General features: G+C 42.4%; 1 protein-coding gene across 1 annotated transcript in view; it reads left to right on the forward strand.

Annotated features, from left to right (window-relative positions):
• Window positions 1-19,358, forward strand: part of LOC140165969 (uncharacterized) — a 221,425-nt gene that overhangs the window by 188,535 nt on the left and 13,532 nt on the right. Inside the window, exons 15-22 of the mRNA XM_072189329.1 lie at window positions 1,517-1,663; window positions 3,408-3,617; window positions 4,692-4,862; window positions 5,055-5,187; window positions 5,322-5,488; window positions 18,233-18,304; window positions 18,843-19,071; window positions 19,283-19,358. The exon at window positions 19,283-19,358 is cut by the window's right edge and continues 290 nt beyond it. Coding sequence (XP_072045430.1) covers window positions 1,517-1,663; window positions 3,408-3,617; window positions 4,692-4,862; window positions 5,055-5,187; window positions 5,322-5,488; window positions 18,233-18,304; window positions 18,843-19,071; window positions 19,283-19,358 — 1,205 coding nt within the window. The remainder of the gene's footprint in view (window positions 1-1,516; window positions 1,664-3,407; window positions 3,618-4,691; window positions 4,863-5,054; window positions 5,188-5,321; window positions 5,489-18,232; window positions 18,305-18,842; window positions 19,072-19,282) is intronic.

Below are 19,358 nucleotides of genomic sequence, written 5' to 3' on the forward strand. Positions count from 1 at the left end.
AGGGGGTCATTTCCGGTCTGAAAGCTAAAAATATTCAAGAAATCACTGTTTTTTTAAATTACATAGCAGAGTGTTGTCATTAGCACACATGCATTGCTACCAACCAGTGTCATTGGGGTGTCTACAGTTTTGGGGTCAAAGGTCATTAAGGGATCGCTTTCGAACAAAAACCAAAAATCATCAAATATGTTCATTGTTTTTTTTTTTATCTCAAAACGTAACCAGACCAGAGTAACATAAACTTCTTATATGCATTAGTGTAGACTTGATCCACCAGTCCTTCAACTGCTTACGCACGGTCATCGGGTTGTGCTGGCAGGTGAAACGGCCATTTTATTCCGCCATGTTTTTTGTTTCGAGATCGGGGCCGAGGGACTCAGGCTAGCATTAGTGTTACCCGATGTATGCACGGTATTTTTTATTTTTTGGTCAAAGGTCATTTAGACGTCATTTCCGGTTTTAAGCTAAATAACTTCAAGAATTTTTATCTCCTTAACTAAGCATAGTAGATTTTTTTAATTTAAACTGTAACAATGCATTTTCTCGGTGTATATGAGGTTTTTTTATATTGGGGTCAAAGGTCATTAAGGAAGTCAAGACGTCAAATTTGCAAAAAAAATGTTAAAAAATACGGAAAAGTAGCTGGATCTCAGCCTATGGAAGACAGATAGGGCCCATTATTGCTACTGTGATGCAAAATTATTGGTAGGGGAGGTCTATGATAGTCTCGACCCCATAAGTCAAAGTTCAAGATCAAAGGTCAAAACCTACAAACAAGCTCCGATTGAGCTGAAATTCACCAGGAGTAATCCTTGTGACATCCTTAACACAAAGCAAATACAGTTGACACCATCCATGACCCAGGGGTCACGTTATAGAGGTCAAAGATTAAATCACCGACATACTTTGATTGGGCTCAAACTCGATAGTAATAACCATTATGACACTCTAAACACGAGAAAAATGCAGTTAATGACATTTGTGACCCAGGGGTCAAGTTATAGGGGTCAAAGGTCAAATTTCGAAAATTGGTCCAATCGAGCTCAAAGTCAACAGGAATGATTTTTACGACATTCTAAACATGTTAAAAATCATGATATTTATGACCCCAAAGGTTTAGGGGTTGAAGGTCAAATTGACACATTAACCTTATTTCCTGTGCGGGAGTCTAGTAATACTTCTTAATATACATGTGTGTGTCGTTACGTTATAGATCAAAATAGAAAGCGTTTTAATGAACACACGCTAAACTAATAAACGAAATTTTTATTCAATAATGAACAAATACCGTATATGTGGACCACCGAAGGGAAAATACATACATACACCCACACCTACACATCTAGCTAAATAAATAAATAAATAAACAAATAAATAAATAAATAAATAAATAAATAAATAAATAAATAAATAAATAGATAAATATCATTTCCCTAATTATTGAAAGATTTCATACTTGATTTCGATACAGTGGAATAAATTGCTTTAAATAATATACATAACATTTTTTTTTCAGACTCTAAAAGATCTAAGAATGCACATTTGCGATATTCTCCTGAAAGAGCCGTACATGGGTGAAAGAATACCTGTCAGATGGCTTCAATTTGAACGTGCATTAATGGAACAAGCAGCCAAGAACACGCACTACATTACACTAGATGAGGTTGGTACATTATAGGAAGAAAGAAAGGAAGAAAGAAAGAAAGAAAGAAAGAAAGAAAGAAAGAAAGAAAGAAAGAAAGAAAGAAAGAAAGAAAGAAAGAAAGAAAGAAAGAAAGAAAGAAAGAAAGAAAGAAAGAAAGAAAGAAAGAAAAAGAAAGGAAGGAAGGAAGGGGGGAGAGAGAGGGGAGGTACAATTACCAAACAGGGTGCAACTTGCTAGACTTGAGTCCAGTCCTCGTTTACGTCTAAGTTTAGACACAGAGAACCTATTCTTGAGAGGGCACTCTATTCACGTGGTGTCTTTTCCAACGCTAAAGATCACGAATTTTGGTGGTTTGCAAGTGAAAAGTGTCCACACTATCGATTGATTACGTAACTGTTATGAATAATTTATTAAGTTTTTTAATGCAATCGTCCCGACCCATAAGTGCATTATTGTCAGTGCAATCCGGTGAGTTCAATGAACTACGCCATAATACTGATGGAGTTTTAATGGCGTTTAAGGGTAGATGCGGTATTGTTGGTCGAAGCAGCCAAAAAAAAAATCGATTTTTATTGTCTAAATCAATATATTATTGCAAAATAACACTTTGATGTTTTGCAAATGTTCATTCTACAAATCATATACTTTGAAAACTTGCTTAATTTATTGTTGTTAATGAGTTATGTACATTTTACAAAAGTGTTGTTGTTTCAGCCCTCTTTACAACATAACTCAAGAACCACAGGACCAATAAAAGCATTTCTGTGATATTTGAATTCTTCTACACGCTCGCAAGGAAATGAGCAATGCAATTTTTGCCGAAGATCACTACCATTCGCAAGATGTTGTGAACTACCAAATCGCAACACTTTAAAATAGTGTATTGCCTTAACGGCGTTTCTTCTCTCCATACACAGATGAACAAATACAATAGATGAAGGTTAACACGTATGACCTCCTACGTGACATGTTATATGAGATGCACAAAAACCTGAATATCATAAAGATCAGTATTCGTTTGTGCATATGGACTGCACATATACGATGCTAAATATTTACTCATTATAATATTATGACAAATATTGGTATTATGACAATACGGTATATACATTGTATATAAAACGACTAATAGATTCTACTATCATGGCGTCAGGTCAATGTTCATCATATCCCGTATGTTTCTTAAAATTCATTCATATTTGAGACAAATTGCTGTGCCCATTTTATAGGTGCACAGGTGGATCCGTTTTTTTTATTTTTTATTATTATTATTATTTTCATTTCTTTTTAATGAAAGAATTATGGTTTTCCACTGCACGGAGGCCACAAGGGTGATCAAATTAATGCTATATATATTGAAATGAATACGTGTTCCAAGTTGGCTCTATAGCGTTTTCACAGAAAAGGTATTTCTAGTACAATGCAGCGTCGGACTCTAGTTGAGAGCGTAGCCTAAGTCCAAACGGACTCCAAGAAGGGCTCTTCATACACAAATGAACAAACACAAAGGAGGGTAGTCTCCTCCGTGACCAGTTTGATTTCGATGGAGCGGAACCAAATTGGCTGCGGAGGAGACGGGTCATTTTGTTATGCAAATGAGCCAGTGTCAGTGCCCTGGTTTAGGGTTAGGGTTGGGGTAGGGGTAGGGCAGTCTTGTAATAAGACTAGTAGAGTTGCACCCTATTCGGCAATCGCTCCAAAAATGGTGTCTTCGAGTCTTTGTTAATGAAAGTTTATTATGATTACTTTGTTTTCTATCAAGGCCAGGCAAGAAGGTGCTGAGTATGGTCTGACTGATGACAGTGAGATTATTACAGTTCTGCAGTTTCTCCATGACTTGGGGACGATAATTTATTTTGGTACAAAGGAAGACACCAATGACGCATTCCTGAATGATCTAGTCATTTTGGATCCCCAATGGTTGATTGACGTTATCAGGCAGATTATAACTGTACAGCCAAAGAGGGAACAGGTATTATGAATTTCAATACAATCGTTACTTTATATAACAATCGTCTATTAATGGTTATATCACTCCCCCGACCCACCCGAACCGATTTCTCCTGGTGATAGGCGATCAACATCAAATTGGGATATAACATTTTGCTGTAAAACTATGGCGAGCGCGTACTACCGTGGTGTTGAAGTAGGACCTAACAACGCGTACGGCGCAAAGTTCATTCATAAATTTCTCTTCGGCAACAGCAGATCACCTCAGCAGCCAACCAGTGACATGTGCGTTTCAACGCAGTAAATACGCGATGTACGCTTAAAATACGCTCTCATCAAAAGTTTACAGGAAACAATTATAATCAATTGATTCTTTGCGTTCATTTTTGGCGGGAAAATTTGACCGACCACCTTACTCGCGGGTAGGGTGGTCGGTCAAACTTCGACGTTAAGGGTTGCTGTTGGGGCTTAATAGTGATATTTATTTTTGCTTTTACTAAAATATTCCAAGCTATATTGAGTTCAAACTTGAAAATTAGATTATAATAGTGATTGCCGGTATTCATTCCATTAATATTTGGCAAAAATCGCATGTTTGCCAATTGTTGGCATGTACATAGCAGGAGATCCATGATGGTTGGTTGGGTGGATGGGTGGGTGGATGGTTGATTGGTTGGGTGGTTGGTAGGTACCACTTATTAAAATATCCAGTGAAAGTACTGAATGGGATCTGGCTGACAGCCCAGCCTGCAATGGTGGCGCAGAACAGACAGCTGATCACGTCATCACTGATACTCTCTTACCGCCTGCCAAATGAGGCAATAGTCTTCGGAAATTAACGCAGCAACAACAGAGATGTTGTGTAATAAGCATTATTAAAGAAGGTTTCACACGCAAGATGAAAAAGTAAAATCTCGGATGCGCTGTAAGAAATGACTGTATAAATGACAGTAGTAAGCAAATTTTAACTTTAAGTTTTTAAGTTTAAGTTTTTACTGTCGGAGTTACTCATATTGAGTTTTTAAAAAAACTCAATATGAATAACTCCGACAGTAGTTTACTTATGAATAGTGGTAATATTGTTCTCTATGTATAGTGGGCAAAATTCTGTGACAAATGGAACCTGTTGGCATCACAAGCCATTCTTAAGGAATCTCTTATCAACCACTTATGGAAAAAGTATCTTCACCTCAAAGATAAACTGCTGGCGATAATGGAGAGATTTGATCTGTTATGTCCACAGTACGCTGATGACGCAAATAGTGAGGTACGACAACAGCTTATAAATTTATTATTATTATTATTATTATTATTATTATTATTATTATTATTATTATTATTATTATTATTATTATTATTATTATTATTATTATTATTATCATTATCATCTCCACACTGTTGATGACGCCGATGATGATAATAATGATGATAATGATGCTTCTTTTAATACACTTTGCAGGAAGAGAAGGCTTACTATATACCGGCATGTCTTCAACCTCCAGCTGAACCGCTACAGTCAGTAGACAAGCAGACGTTAGGTGATGACATCTCAGAAGTCACTTTCTACCTTAACTTTTGGGAATACTTGCCAGGTATTAATCGTCAAAAAATGCTACAATTTATTGCTTTAGGAAAGTGTACTAAAATGACGACTAAATGCGTGTGTCTTACCGGAAATGGGAATCACGCTTTCTTTTATTAAAGCTTTACCAATTGTATTTTGCAGATGCCATTTTCAACTATTTGACGGTATACGCTGCAAGATGGTCTCAAGAAAAGTTTGAACAACGTCCGAAGCTTCTCCATAGGTTTGGTCGGTATTTAGTTGGCTCGGAGGAGGATCTTCATATGTTTCGTTTAGAAATGCGACCAGCCAGACCAGCATGTGTCAAAGTAAAACATTGTTGTTATCGGTAAAAATTAATGTGAAAATGAAGATCTTAATAATTATCGTGTCATGTGTCGGAGCTGCCCGGGCTTCTATATAAGTTACTACAATGTTCAAAGTAAATGAAACTTTTTACTGTTAAAAATTTAGGTTAAAAAAGACGAAACGAGATTTTTGACGTGTCGGGAGCATAAAAACATTCCTTTTACTATGTAAAAACAACAAGTTGTAGCACTAGTAACTAATACTACTTACTTGACTTTTACTTTTATCCGCCACTGTTGCCTTTCATAGCGTCGTCGTTGGGAACTGTAACCTTCTTTTTTGGACGAAATGGGTAGCTTCACTCATGGTGATCTAATGTCTTGCGAGCACTTCCTTCCTTTTCTGTTGTTTTTCTGTTATAAGTTCTTGCTGCAGGTTGGCTAGCTAGCATAGCTAGGGGCCATTCGCATAAGGTGACCGAACCATCGAACTTGTTGTTTTGCAACAATTTCACACGTGATGAGCTTTTGGGTTGTTCTTTTGTTGAGAGTCCAGGATTGGCACTGGTAGCAGAGTGTTGCGAAAAATATGACATGGATAATGTTTGCTTTGTTATCCATCGGTATTGCTGGATGTGTAAGAAGTGGGCCTAGTTGGTAAATGATATTATTGGCCTTTTGACATCGTGCCTTTATTTCTCTATTGATACTTCCATCCTCAGCGAAAATACTCTATACACTTTTCACATAACTAGTTCACCTGTAACTGATAGCGATGCTATTTGACCCCTGATGACCCCTTTTGACTTTCTGACCTCGGATGACCTCGATTAATATTTTTACGTGTTCCCCTCATACGAAGGATTCCACCCACCAAGTTAAAGCTTGATCGGACAAAGTTTGAAATTTGAACCCTCCGTGGTGACCTTTGACCTTGGTTGACCTCAATTTTATTTCGCGCATGTATTCCCTTGGTATCAAGGATTGATTATAGGTTTCCACCCACCAAGTTTGAGCCCGATCGGACAAAATTTGAAATTTGACCCCTCCGTAATGACATTTGACCTCGGTTGACCTCAATTTTATTTTGCGCATATATTCCCCTAGTATCAAGGATTCCATCCACCAAGTTTGGGCCCGATCGGACAAAGTTTGATTTTTTGACGTTTGACATTGATCTCCGATGACCTTCAAAACCACCCGGTCAACATGCGTTTCCCGATACCTATCCATATCCGAAATATCGGATCGATGCGTCGCAGCGCGGCGAAACGCATAGCCGGACAGACAGACACCCCACACACTTCGCTGGTTATTTTAGTATAGTAGAAAATGGTATCTGTACAGTACACCCCCTGTTGTTTATGAAACCAAATTGTGTCTCACTTAGTTGCAGCTCTACTAGGGATCGAATGATCGATCTTTGCAAACATCTTGCCGGCGTGACTCGGCAAGGAGATGCCCGTATTTTTCACAGTCTCTCTTGCTTGCTTTCTTTTTCCAGATAGGTGTCACTATTGCCTTTTGCCAGTCATCTGGTGTTGTTCTCTCCATCCATGCTGCATTGAAGACTCTAGTCAGCCACTTAATTCCACCATCTCCACATGCTTGGATGGCTTCCGTTGTTATATCGGCAGTACCTGCTGCTTTATTTTTAGCACTTTTTTCACAATAGCTAGAACTTCGTCTTCCAAGATAGAAGGTTCCGGTTCATCAGGAAAGCCTGGATTGAAGGGTTCCTGGGAGCAATGACTGTCCCTGAAGTTGAGGAGTCCATTGAAATATTCCTCCCATCTTCTTGGTTAGTGACTGGGTTTCCAGCTCCATCGTTTATCAGTGATGTGGGGTCAAAAGGTTCGTTCCTTTGTCTGAGTGCTTTTACTGCCGTGTAAAATTCTCTGGGAGATTTGTTCACATTTTCCTGCTAGGATTTCTCCTTATTCCTGCCAAGATGCATTCTTGGCTGTTTTAACACTTTCTTGCTTTCTTTTCTTGCTTCTTTATACTTGTCGTAACCACTCTGAGATTTTGTTCTGGACCACTGCTTAAAGAGTGTCTTCTTTACTTTGATGGCTTCCTTCAATGTGTCATGCCACCATGTTGCTCCTTTCTTATGACCTTTTCCTGCCTTCTTTATGACGCCTTCTTTATGACACATTTTGCGTTCAGCGAATCCGTTAACGAGGTTTTGAATAAGCTCCACTCCTCCTCTGCTGTACCTTTCCGGACTGAAAGATTGTCATACATTTTCTGTGCCATCTCCATTTATCTATGCCCGTGTTAACGGGGCATAGATATTGTATTTGTTGTGTTTAGTCTTCGGCTTCTCCTTCTCCTTCTTCTCCTTATCTATGCCCGTGGAACGGTGGCATAGATATTGTATTTGTTGTGTTTAGTCTTCTCCTTATCTATGCCCGTGTAACGGGGCATAGATATTGTATTTGTTGTGTTTAGTCTTCGGCTTCTCCTTCTCCTTATCTATGCCCGTGCAACGGGGCATAGATATTGTATTTGTTGTGTTTAGTCTTCGACTTCTCCTTCTCCTCCTTCTCCTTCTCCTTCTCCTTCTCAAGATCAGTCCTTTGCACTCCTCTAGCTTAAGAACCAAAGAAGCCTCGGGGCCCATACTTGGTACAATGATGGCCCATGACCCCTAGATACATCCTAGGGTACCCCCGACCCCAAAGGTCAAAGGTCATGGTCTACAGGGGGCAATATGTGTAAAATTTCAAACAGCTCTAGCTCAACTACTATAGCGCCCTCAGGGTTCATACTTGGAACAATGATGGCCTATGACCCTAGAAGTATGCTATGCTAGCCGCAACCCCAGAGGTCAAAGTTCATATGCTTTAAAAAGCAAAATAGGTACGACCGGTTAACACAGTGTATCGCAATAGGTAGCATTTTGGTAGCTACCTGTATTTGCAATGATGAAGGCTTCAAATATACGTCAAGACGTACAATGGGGTTAAGAGGTTAACCACTTAAAGGGACACAATGTTTTGGGATTAAAGGGGTATTCTCCAGTCTGGTGGTGTTTCAGAGAGAGTGAGGGTCTGATGGAGTATAAGAGAGAGTGGTGGCTTGGTGGGGTATTAGAGAGAGTTTGGGCCAGCCTGGGGGTGTTTTAGAGCGAGTGAGTGTCTGGTGGATTATAAGAGAGAGTGAGGTTCTGGTGAGGTATTAGAGAGAGTGTGCGCCAGTCTGGTGGTGTTTTAGAGCTAGTGAGTGTCTGGTGGAGTATAAGAGAGAGTGAGGGTCTGGTGGGGTATTAGAGAGAGTGTGGTCCAGTCTGGTGGTGTTTTAGAGCTAGTGAGTGTCTGGTGGAGTATAAGAGAGAGTGATGGCTGGGTGGGGTATTAGAGAGAGTATGGGTCAGCCTGTTGGTGTTTTAGAGCGAGTGAGTGTCTGGTGGAGTATAAGAGAGAGTGAAGGCTTGGTGGGGTATTAGAGAGAGTATGGGTCAGCCTGTTGGTGTTTTAGAGCGAGTGAGTGTCTGGTGGAGTATAAGAGAGAGTGAAGGCTTGGTGGAGTATTAGAGAGAGTATGGGTCAGCCTGTTGGTGTTTTAGAGCGAGTGAGTGTCTGGTGGAGTATAAGAGAGAGTGAAGGCTTGGTGGGGTATTAGAGAGAGTATGGGTCAGCCTGTTGGTGTTTTAGAGCGAGTGAGTGTCTGGTGGAGTATAAGAGAGAGTGAGGGTCTGGTGGGGTATTAGAGAGAGTTTGGATCAGCCTGGTGGTGTTTTAGAGCGAGTGAGTGTCTGGTGGAGTATAAGAGAGAGTGAGGGTCTGGTGGGGTATTAGAGAGAGTGAGGTCCAGTCTGGTGGCGTTTTAGAGAGAGTGATGGTCTGGTGGAGTTTAAGAGAGAGTAAGGGTCTGATGGGGTATTAGAGAGAGTGTGGGCCAGTCTGGTGGTGTTTTAGAGCGAGTAAGTGTCTGGTGGAGTATAAGAGAGCGTGAGGGTCTGGTGGGGTATTAGAGAGAGTGTGGTCCAGTCTGGTGGTGTTTTAGAGAGATTGATGGTCTGATGGGATATAAGAGAGAGTGAAGGCTTGGTAGGGTGTAAGAGAGAGTATGTGCCAGTCTGGTGGTGTTTTAGAGAGAGTGAGTGTATAGTAGAGTATAAAAGAGAGTGAAGGCTTGGTGGGGTATTAGAGAGAGTATGGGTCAGCCTGGTGGTGTTTTAGAGCGAGTGAGTTTCTGGTGGAGTATAAGAGAGAGTGAGGGTCTGGTGGGGTATCAGAGAGAGTGTGGTCCAGTCTGGTGGTGTTTTAGAGAGAGAGTGAGGGTCTGGTGGGGTATAAATGAGAGTGAAGGCTTGGTAGGGTATTAGAGAGAGTATGGGCCAGTCTAGTGTTATGAGCATTACATGTATATCAAAATGAAAGTTTAAAACAAGGGGTTTCACATGGTGCTCACCAAGTTTTTGTTTGTGAATAGGGAAGGGGTTAGGTGTGGTCATCACGGGCATAGATATTCGTGTTTGGTCAAACACAACTGTGGTTTCTAGTTCTCCTTCTCCTTCTTCTCAAGATCAGTCCTTTGCACCCCTCTAGCTCAGGAACTAAAGTAGCCCCTGGGCCCATACTTGGTACAATGATGGCCCATGACCCCTAGATACATCCTAGGGTACCCCGACCCCAAAGGTCAAAGGTCATGGGCTACAGGGGGCAATATGTGTAAAATTTCAAACAGCTCTAGCTCAACTACTATAGCGCCCTCAGGGTTCATACTTGGAACAATGATGGCCTATGACCCTAGAAGTATGCTAGACTGCTGCCCTCAGTCGTCAACCGTCTGGATTGACGACTGAGAAAACTACGTGGAAAAAAAGTGACGGATTTTGCAACAGGATTCCTGTGGCATAGAGCGTGCGCAGTTGTGTCCAAATTGACCTTTTGACCGAGTTTGTTGTTTTTAGAAGTTCAGAGCGCGATCTTGTCACAGCGGCGCGGTACAGCGACGCGGTACACGGGCGCCCCTAGTCAGTCGCGCTACGGCGCATAACCAAAGTCGCATTGAATAGTTTTCAGAAGTCCGTCATGATTTGGGCTGTAAGATAATCAGTCGTCACTACGAAGCATGACAGTACATGCGAAGTGTAGACGGCTGATTGGAATTAGTCTAGAAGTATGCTATGCTAGCCGCAACCACAGAGGTCAAAGTTCATATGCTTTAAAAAGCAAAATAGGTACGACCGGTTAACACAGTGTATCGCAATAGGTAGCATTTTGGTAGCTACCTGTATTTGCAATGATGAAGGCTTCAAATATACGTCAAGACGTACAATGGGGTTAAGAGGTTAACCACTTAAAGGGACACAATGTTTTGGGATTAAAGGGGTATTCTCCAGTCTGGTGGTGTTTCAGAGAGAGTGAGGGTCTGATGGAGTATAAGAGAGTGGTGGCTTGGTGGGGTATTAGAGAGAGTTTGGGCCAGCCTGGGGGTGTTTTAGAGCGAGTGAGTGTCTGGTGGATTATAAGAGAGAGTGAGGTTCTGGTGAGGTATTAGAGAGAGAGTGTGCGCCAGTCTGGTGGTGTTTTAGAGCTAGTGAGTGTCTGGTGGATCCACCTAGGTTTCATTATCATTGAGGTATAGGACTTTTTATTTTTTCGGAGGAGAGCAGGTAGGGCAACTACTTGATTATATTTCTACATGTTCATACTACATACTCTGAAAATTTTAGAAAATTCGCACAAGTCCGTTTTTTTTAAATCACATTTTTGTTCCTAAAATGGGGGTTATAGCGCCCTCAACGGGCACTCTCTCCATAGGGCTACATGTAAAGACCAGTTATAGACAAATGGCCCTAAAATAAAACGGACTCGTGCGAATTTCCTCAAATTGTGCATATGATGTAGATTTAACATCTGGAATGTAATGCAAGTGATGCCGTTGCTGCTCTTCTAAATTCATTTTTAAAATGTCCGCCCCAGACCAAGGTGTGGAGTATAAGAGAGAGTGAGGGTCTGGTGGGGTATTAGAGAGAGTGTGGTCCAGTCTGGTGGTGTTTTAGAGCTAGTGAGTGTCTGGTGAAGTATAAGAGAGAGTGATGGCTGGGTGGGGTATTAGAGAGAGTATGGGTCAGCCTGTTGGTGTTTTAGAGCGAGTGAGTGTCTGGTGGAGTATAAGAGAGAGTGAAGGCTTGGTGGGGTATTAGAGAGAGTATGGGTCAGCCTGTTGGTGTTTTAGAGCGAGTGAGTGTCTGGTGGAGTTTAAGAGAGAGTGAAGGCTTGGTGGAGTATTAGAGAGAGTATGGGTCAGCCTGTTGGTGTTTTAGAGCGAGTGAGTGTCTGGTGGAGTATAAGAGAGAGTGAAGGCTTGGTGGGGTATTAGAGAGAGTATGGGTCAGCCTGTTGGTGTTTTAGAGCGAGTGAGTGTCTGGTGGAGTATAAGAGAGAGTGAAGGCTTGGTGGGGTATTAGAGAGAGTATGGGTCAGCCTGTTGGTGTTTTAGAGCGAGTGAGTGTCTGGTGGAGTATAAGAGAGAGTGAAGGCTTGGTGGAGTATTAGAGAGAGTATGGGTCAGCCTGTTGGTGTTTTAGAGCGAGTGAGTGTCTGGTGGAGTATAAGAGAGAGTGAAGGCTTGGTGGGGTATTAGAGAGAGTATGGGTCAGCCTGTTGGTGTTTTAGAGCGAGTGAGTGTCTGGTGGAGTATAAGAGAGAGTGAGGGTCTGGTGGGGTATTAGAGAGAGTTTGGATCAGCCTGGTGGTGTTTTAGAGCGAGTGAGTGTCTGGTGGAGTATAAGAGAGAGTGAGGGTCTGGTGGGGTATTAGAGAGTGAGGTCCAGTCTGGTGGCGTTTTAGAGAGAGTGATGGTCTGGTGGAGTTTAAGAGAGAGTAAGGGTCTGATGGGGTATTAGAGAGAGTGTGGCCAGTCTGGTGGTGTTTTAGAGCGAGTGAGTGTCTGGTGGAGTATAAGAGAGCGTGAGGGTCTGGTGGGGTATTAGAGAGAGTGTGGTCCAGTCTGGTGGTGTTTTAGAGAGATTGATGGTCTGATGGGATATAAGAGAGAGTGAAGGCTTGGTAGGGTATAAGAGAGAGTATGTGCCAGTCTGGTGGTGTTTTAGAGAGAGTGAGTGTATAGTGGAGTATAAGAGAGTGAAGGCTTGGTGGGGTATTAGAGAGAGTATGGGTCAGCCTGGTGGTGTTTTAGAGCGAGTGAGTTTCTGGTGGAGTATAAGAGAGAGTGAGGGTCTGGTGGGGTATTAGAGAGAGTGTGGTCCAGTCTGGTGGTGTTTTAGAGAGTGAGGGTCTGATGAGGTATAAATGAGAGTGAAGGCTTGGTAGGGTATTAGAGAGAGTATGGGCCAGTCTAGTGTTATGAGCATTACATGTATATCAAAATGAAAGTTTAAAACAAGGGGTTTCACATGGTGCTCACCAAGTTTTTGTTTGTGAATAGGGGAAGGGGGTTAGGTGTGGTCATCACGGGCATAGATATTCGTGTTTGGTCAAACACAACTGTGGTTTCTAGTTCTCCTTCTCCTCCTCCTTCTCCTTCTCAAGACCAGTCCTTTGCACTCCTCTAGCTCAAGAACCAAAGTAGCCTTGGGGCCCATACTTGGTACAATGATGGCCCATGACCCCTTAAAACATCCTAGGGTACCCTCGACCCCAGAGGTCAAAGGTCACGGGCTACAGGGGGCAATATGTGTGAAATTTCAAACAGCTCTAGCCCAAGAACTATAGTGCCCTCAGGGTTCATACTTGGTACAATGATAGCCCATGACCCTTAGAAGTAACATATGGTAGCCTCGACCCCAGAGGTCAAAGGTCATGGGCTACGGGGGCAATATGTGTACAATTTCAAACAGCTCTAGCCCTAGAACTATAGCGCTCTCAAGGTTCATACTTAGTACAATGATGGCCCATGACCCCCAGAAGTGACCCATGGTAGCCTCAACCCCAGAAGTCAAAGGTCAAGGGCTACAGGGGGCAATATATGTAAAATGTCAAACAGCTCTAGCCCAAGAACTATAGCGCCCTCAGGGTTCATACTTGATACAATGATGGCCCATAACCCTAGATGTATTCTGTGGTAGCCGCAACCCCAGAGGTCAAAGTTCAAAGGCTTTAAACTGCAAATTGGGTACGAACGATTAACACAGTGTAGCGCAATAGGCCGCATTTTGTTAGCTACCTGTATTTGCAATGATAACGGCCTGAATCGTACGTCAAGGAAACTGATCACTTGACAAAATCTCCCTTAAAAGGGAATGTGTAGGCATTTTGATTTTGGTTCTTTGGACCACCTCAATAGGTTGTCATGATGGGACAAGGAGTGTGGTTGGTTAAGGGGTGGGGTATAAGAGAGAGTGCGGTCAAGTCTGGTGGTGTTTAAGAGAGAGTGAGGGTCTGATGGGGTATAAGAAAGAGTGAAGGCTTAGTAGTGTATTAGAGAGAGTGTGGGCCAGTCTGGTGGTGTTTTAGAGCGTGAGTGTCTGGTTGAGTATAAGAGAGAGTGAGGGTCTGGGGTATAAGAGAGGGTGTGGTCAAGTCTGGTGGTGTTTTAGAGAGATTGATGGTCTAATGGGGTATAAGAGAGAGTGAAGGCTTGGTAGGGTATAAGAGAGAGTGTGGGCCAGTCTGGTGGTGTTTTATAGAGAGTGCGTGTCTAGTGGAGTATAAGAGAGAGTTAAGGCTTGGTGGGGTATTAGAGAGAGTATGGGTCAGCCTGGTGGTGTTTTAGAGCGAGTGAGTGTCTGGTGGAGTATAAGAGAGGGTGAGGGTCTGGTGGGGTATTAGAGAGAGTGTGGTCCAGTCTGGTGGTGTTTGAGAGAGAGTGATGGTCTGGTGGAGTATAGAGAGAGTGAGGGTCTGGTGGGGTATTAGAGAGAGTGTGGTCCAGTCTGGTGGTGTTTTAGAGATTGATGGTCTGATGGGATATAAGAGAGAGTGCAGGCTTGGTAGGGTATAGGAGAGAGTGTGGGCCAGTCTGGTGGTGTTTTAGAGAGAGTGAGTGTATAGTGGAGTATAAGTGAGAGTGAAGGCTTGGTGGGGTATTAGAAAGAGTATGGGTCAGCCTGGTGGTGTTTTAGAGCCAGTGAGTTTCTGGTGGAGTATAAGAGAGAGTGAGGGTCTGGTGGGGTATCAGAGAGAGTGTGGTCCAGTCTGTAGTGTTTTAGAGAGAGTGAGGGTCTGGTGGGGTATAAATGAGAGTGAGGGCTTGGTAGGGTATTAGAGAGAGTGTGGGCCAGTCTAGTGTTATGAGCATTAGGCCTACATGTATATCAAATGAAAGTTTAAAACAAGGGGTTTCACATGGTGCTCACCAAGTTTTTGTTTGTGAATAGGGGAAGGGGTTTAGGTGTGGTCATCACGGGCATAGATATTCGTGTTTGGTCAAACACAACTGTGGTTTCTAGTTCTTCTCCTTCTCAAGATCAGTCCTTTGCACCCCTCTAGCTCAGGAACTAAAGTAGCCCCTGGGCCCATACTTGGTACAATGATGGCCCATGACCCCTAGATACATCCTAGGGTACCCCCGACCCCAAAGGTCAAAGGTCATGGGCTACAGGGGGCAATATGTGTAAAATTTCAAACAGCTCTAGCTCAACTACTATAGCGCCCTCAGGGTTCATACTTGGTACAATGATGGCCTATGACCTTAGAAGTATGCTATGCTAGCCGCAACCCCAGAGGTCAAAGTTCATATGCTTTAAAAGGCAAAATAGGTACGACCGGTTAACACAGTGTATCGCAATAGGTAGCATTTTGGTAGCTACCTGTATTTGCAATGATGAAGGCTTCAAATATACGTCAAGTCGTACAATGGGGTTAAGAGGTTAACCGCTTAAAGGGACACAATGTTTTGGGATTAAAGGGGTATTCTCCAGTCTGGTGGTGTTTCAGAGAGAGTGAGGGTCTGATGGAGTATAAGAGAGAGTGAATGCTTGGTGGGGTATTAGAGAGAGTTTGGGCCAGCCTGGTGGTGTTTTAGAGCGAGTGAGTGTCTGGTGGATTATAAGAGAGAGTGAGGGTCTGGTGAGGTATTAGAGAGAGTGTGCGCCAATCTGGGGGTGTTTTAGAGCTAGTGAGTGTCTGGTGGAGTATAAGAGCGAGTGATGCCTGGGTGGGGTATTAGAGAGAGTTGGGGTCAGCCTGGTGGTGTTTTAGAGCGAGTGAGTGTCTGGTGGAGTATAAGAGAGAGTGAAGGCTTGGTGGGGTATTAGAGAGAGTATGGGTCAGCCTGTTGGTGTTTTAGAGCGAGTGAGTGTCTGGTGGAGTATAAGAGAGAGTGAAGGCTTGGTGGGGTATTAGAGAGAGTATGGGTCAGCCTGTTGGTGTTTTAGAGCGAGTGAGTGTCTGGTGGAGTATAAGAGAGAGTGATGGCTGGGTGGGGTATTAGAGAGAGTTTGGGTCAGCCTGGTGGTGTTTTAGAGCGAGTGAGTGTCTGGTGGCGTATAAGAGAGAGTGAGGGTCTTGTGGGGTATTAGAAAGAGTGTGTGCCAGTCTGGGGGTGTTTTAGAGCTAGTGAGTGTCTGGTGGAGTATAAGAGAGAGTGATGGCTTGGTGGGGTATTACAGAGAGTTTGGGTCAGCCTGGTGGTGTTTTAGAGCGAGTGAGTGTCTGGTGGCGTATAAGAGAGAGGGTCTGGTGGGGTATTAGAGAGAATGTGGTCCAGTCTGGTGGTGTTTTAGAGAGATTGATGGTCTGATGAGGTATAAGAGAGAGTGAAGGCTTGGTAGGGTATTAGAGAGAGTATGGGTCAGCCTGGTGGTGTTTTAGAGAGAATGAGTGTATAGTGGAGTATAAGAGAGAGTGAAGGCTTAGTGGGGTATTAGAGAGAGTATGGGTCAGCCTGTTGGTGTTTTAGAGCGTGTGAGTGTCTGGTGGAGTATAAGAGAGAGTGGGGGTCTGGTGGGGCATTAGAGAGAGTATGGGTCAGCCTGATGGTGTTTTAGAGCGAGTGAGTGTCTGGTGGAGTATAAGAGAGAGTGAGGGTCTGGTGGGGTATTAGAGAGAGTGTGGTCCAGTCTGGTGGTGTTTTAGAGCGAGTGAGTGTCTGGTGGAGTATAAGAGAGTGATGGTCTGGTGGGGTGTTAGAGAGAGTGTATGCCACGGGCATAGATATTCGTGTTTGGTCAAACACAACTGTGGTTTCTAGTTCTATTTCTTGCAGGTATTTTCTTCTCTGAGTTTCTTCCAGTTGATAGTTATTGTCACTGATTTTGAAATTCTGTTTCTTGGTTGGTGTGGTGCCCTGGTTTCCAACATGACTGCCGGGTATTGTGGTCACTGTGTGGGCCAAGGTGTGCATCCCACGATGTCCTCTGGTTTCCCACTCTACCGTTGAAATCTCCCATAACCAGTAGGATTATGTCTGATAACTGGTCATTAAAGTTATCCGTTTCCTCATCTGTGTATGAATCATTGCATACATTTGGATATATGTTGTATTTTTACCGTCCTGTCTTATCTGCACTTTCATGATTCTCTCTGAAATATATTCCGTCTCTGATATTCTTTGCCCACACTTCTTACAAGCAATGACATAAACCATGCATGTTGGTAGAATGATATAGCTAGAGAAATCCTGACTAGAGACTGTATGCCGAGTAACTGAGTAACTTGAATCGTGGTGATTGCAAGCGGCACACTTATTACATGGGTTGAAACTCTAGTCTAAACATGAAAGAAGTATGGACGTTTCATGTTCCCTGGATGTCGCCATGGCGGTCAGAGATACTATAATAATGAGATAAGACACTCTCTACAAACTGCCTATACCATGCTATACCGCAGTTGAAGACAGGCAATTCGCAAGCGTCGTCGCCGGCCAAGTCTTACTACGAACGTGTAATGAGAAGATACCACAGTGTCCTACATAGAGGTCTGGGGAAGAGACGGTCCGAATTGACCTACCTTGACCTATAATTAATAAGAGAATCACATTTTTGTACCGCTCACAAAACAAAGAGTATAAGTCCGCCCACCGCTGTCAATCATTCTAATGAACAAATCAACAAGCTCTGGCAATGACGTAATCCTAATTATAAATGAGAAAATCACATTGTACATGTACTGTCTGCTGTACTAGATGTCTTCCAACAAGTGCCGGAGTGTCGCGGTCCTGTGGCGGTTCAGGAATAGCACAGGAATAGCCGCTTTACAACGTTTGGATGAATGAAGAATGGGGAGGTACTTCTTGATGAGAGGAATGTGATGGGTCGTATATTATGTCATGATGCGTCCATCACTCTTCTCATTCATCATGTTCATGTCACTAGTCTGATGGGGTTCCATTGCTTTCGATCTAGACACATCAATGGCTTTTTGGATTCTGAATTACTTTTGCTGGTTTCCCTATCAAGGAGATGTTGTTCTAGTACATAAGCGGACTATGCAAGACTACACGTGAGGCTCTGCTTGGTGTGCTTGGGATGACAAGATGACCATAAAAGATACTGGTATGTGTGGCAGTTGGTTTGGAGTAGAGGTCTGTTTCAAGAAATCCATTTTGAGAGCTAACCGTAACATCCCCTTTTGCATCAGGCCCCCCTAACAAGAGGAAGATCCATTACTGTGAAGCTTTTTTTGTTTTTTCAACCTCAGTTTTGTTTTGGTTTACTTGTTAAACAGTAAAACATTTAGTTTCCTTGCTTGTATACACTTCTTGAATCATTTTAGATCCACTCAAAGTTCCCCTTATGGTCAGTTGGGACTGTTTTAGTTTGTTTTTTAGCCCCACTAAAATGTCATTTAAAATATTTAAATTGACACTTTTTATAGAATATCTTATTATCTTATCGTAATTGTATAGGTAGTGATTGAAAAGAAGCAAACATATGGACAGCTAGAGAACAACAGAGTGTCTCCAGAAATCTGCAACGAGGTAATCTAAAGCTTTGAATGGTGACGAAAAAAAGAAATTAAATGAACACACTCTAATCAGGAACGTTGTACATGTTGTACGGTTACATTATTATAACTGACCCGTTTATCTTTATCACGTGAAGAACAAAATAGAATTTCTTACAGTATTTTGGCCCGGCTCAAAACCGAGGTGAAATATCCTAAAGAAGACAAAATTTGACAGATTTTATCCATATTTGCAAAAACATTAAATTTGTAATACTTCAGTTAGAGCTTTTTCTGACTGAAACAACATACTACGTTTTGTGCATTGACCGTGTTGGCAGTCCATTCTCTCACAACTCTGGCCGTGTTCATATCATGACATCACGGCAGTTTCACGGACAAATCTGTCTTGTTCGAAGAAAATCACTCGCTGCAGTTGGTTTTTGCCGAATATCAATTTTAAACGACTTATTTTCTCAAAAAACAACCATTTTCATTGTCCTCATAATATTAGTTTTCCAGTGATATGAGCTAATATGATGTTGTCTGAGCAATATATATGCCCTTTAAAGATTTTTCAGTTCATGAAAGAAACGATTGAGAAGCTGCGACAGAAGTGGACTCGTGGCTTAAGATATCAACTTGCCAATTCGTGCAAGGCTTGTAGACAAGAGAGGAAAACACTGCATCTTCTTCCTCTTCCAACCGATCTGAAGAATGAAAAGAAAACGTTTTGTGAATTTACTGAACAGCTCATTCCTGTGAGCGTAGCCTGGAAGCAGTTAGTAAACCAACAAAAAGGTAAGACATATTCTATTCCTTAAATTGGTAACGAAACATAATCATGATAATGATAGCATGTATAGTGGGTTCTCATGATCTATTAATATCAGACCCAAAAGGGTAAACGTACGTGAAAGTTTACTTGGTTATTGCTACATTATTTGCCGTCACTGATATCTCACACTAAAGAACATTCTTGCCCACATTGTGGTCACCTTGATTTTTACAGACGAAGACCCAGTAGAGTCAACAAGTTCCGAAAATACCGAAGCCGATGCAACGTCATCAGTTAAATCAGATATGAC

This window comes from Amphiura filiformis, chromosome 12 (assembly GCF_039555335.1).
Source record: "Amphiura filiformis chromosome 12, Afil_fr2py, whole genome shotgun sequence".
NCBI classification, from domain to species: domain Eukaryota; kingdom Metazoa; phylum Echinodermata; class Ophiuroidea; order Amphilepidida; family Amphiuridae; genus Amphiura; species Amphiura filiformis.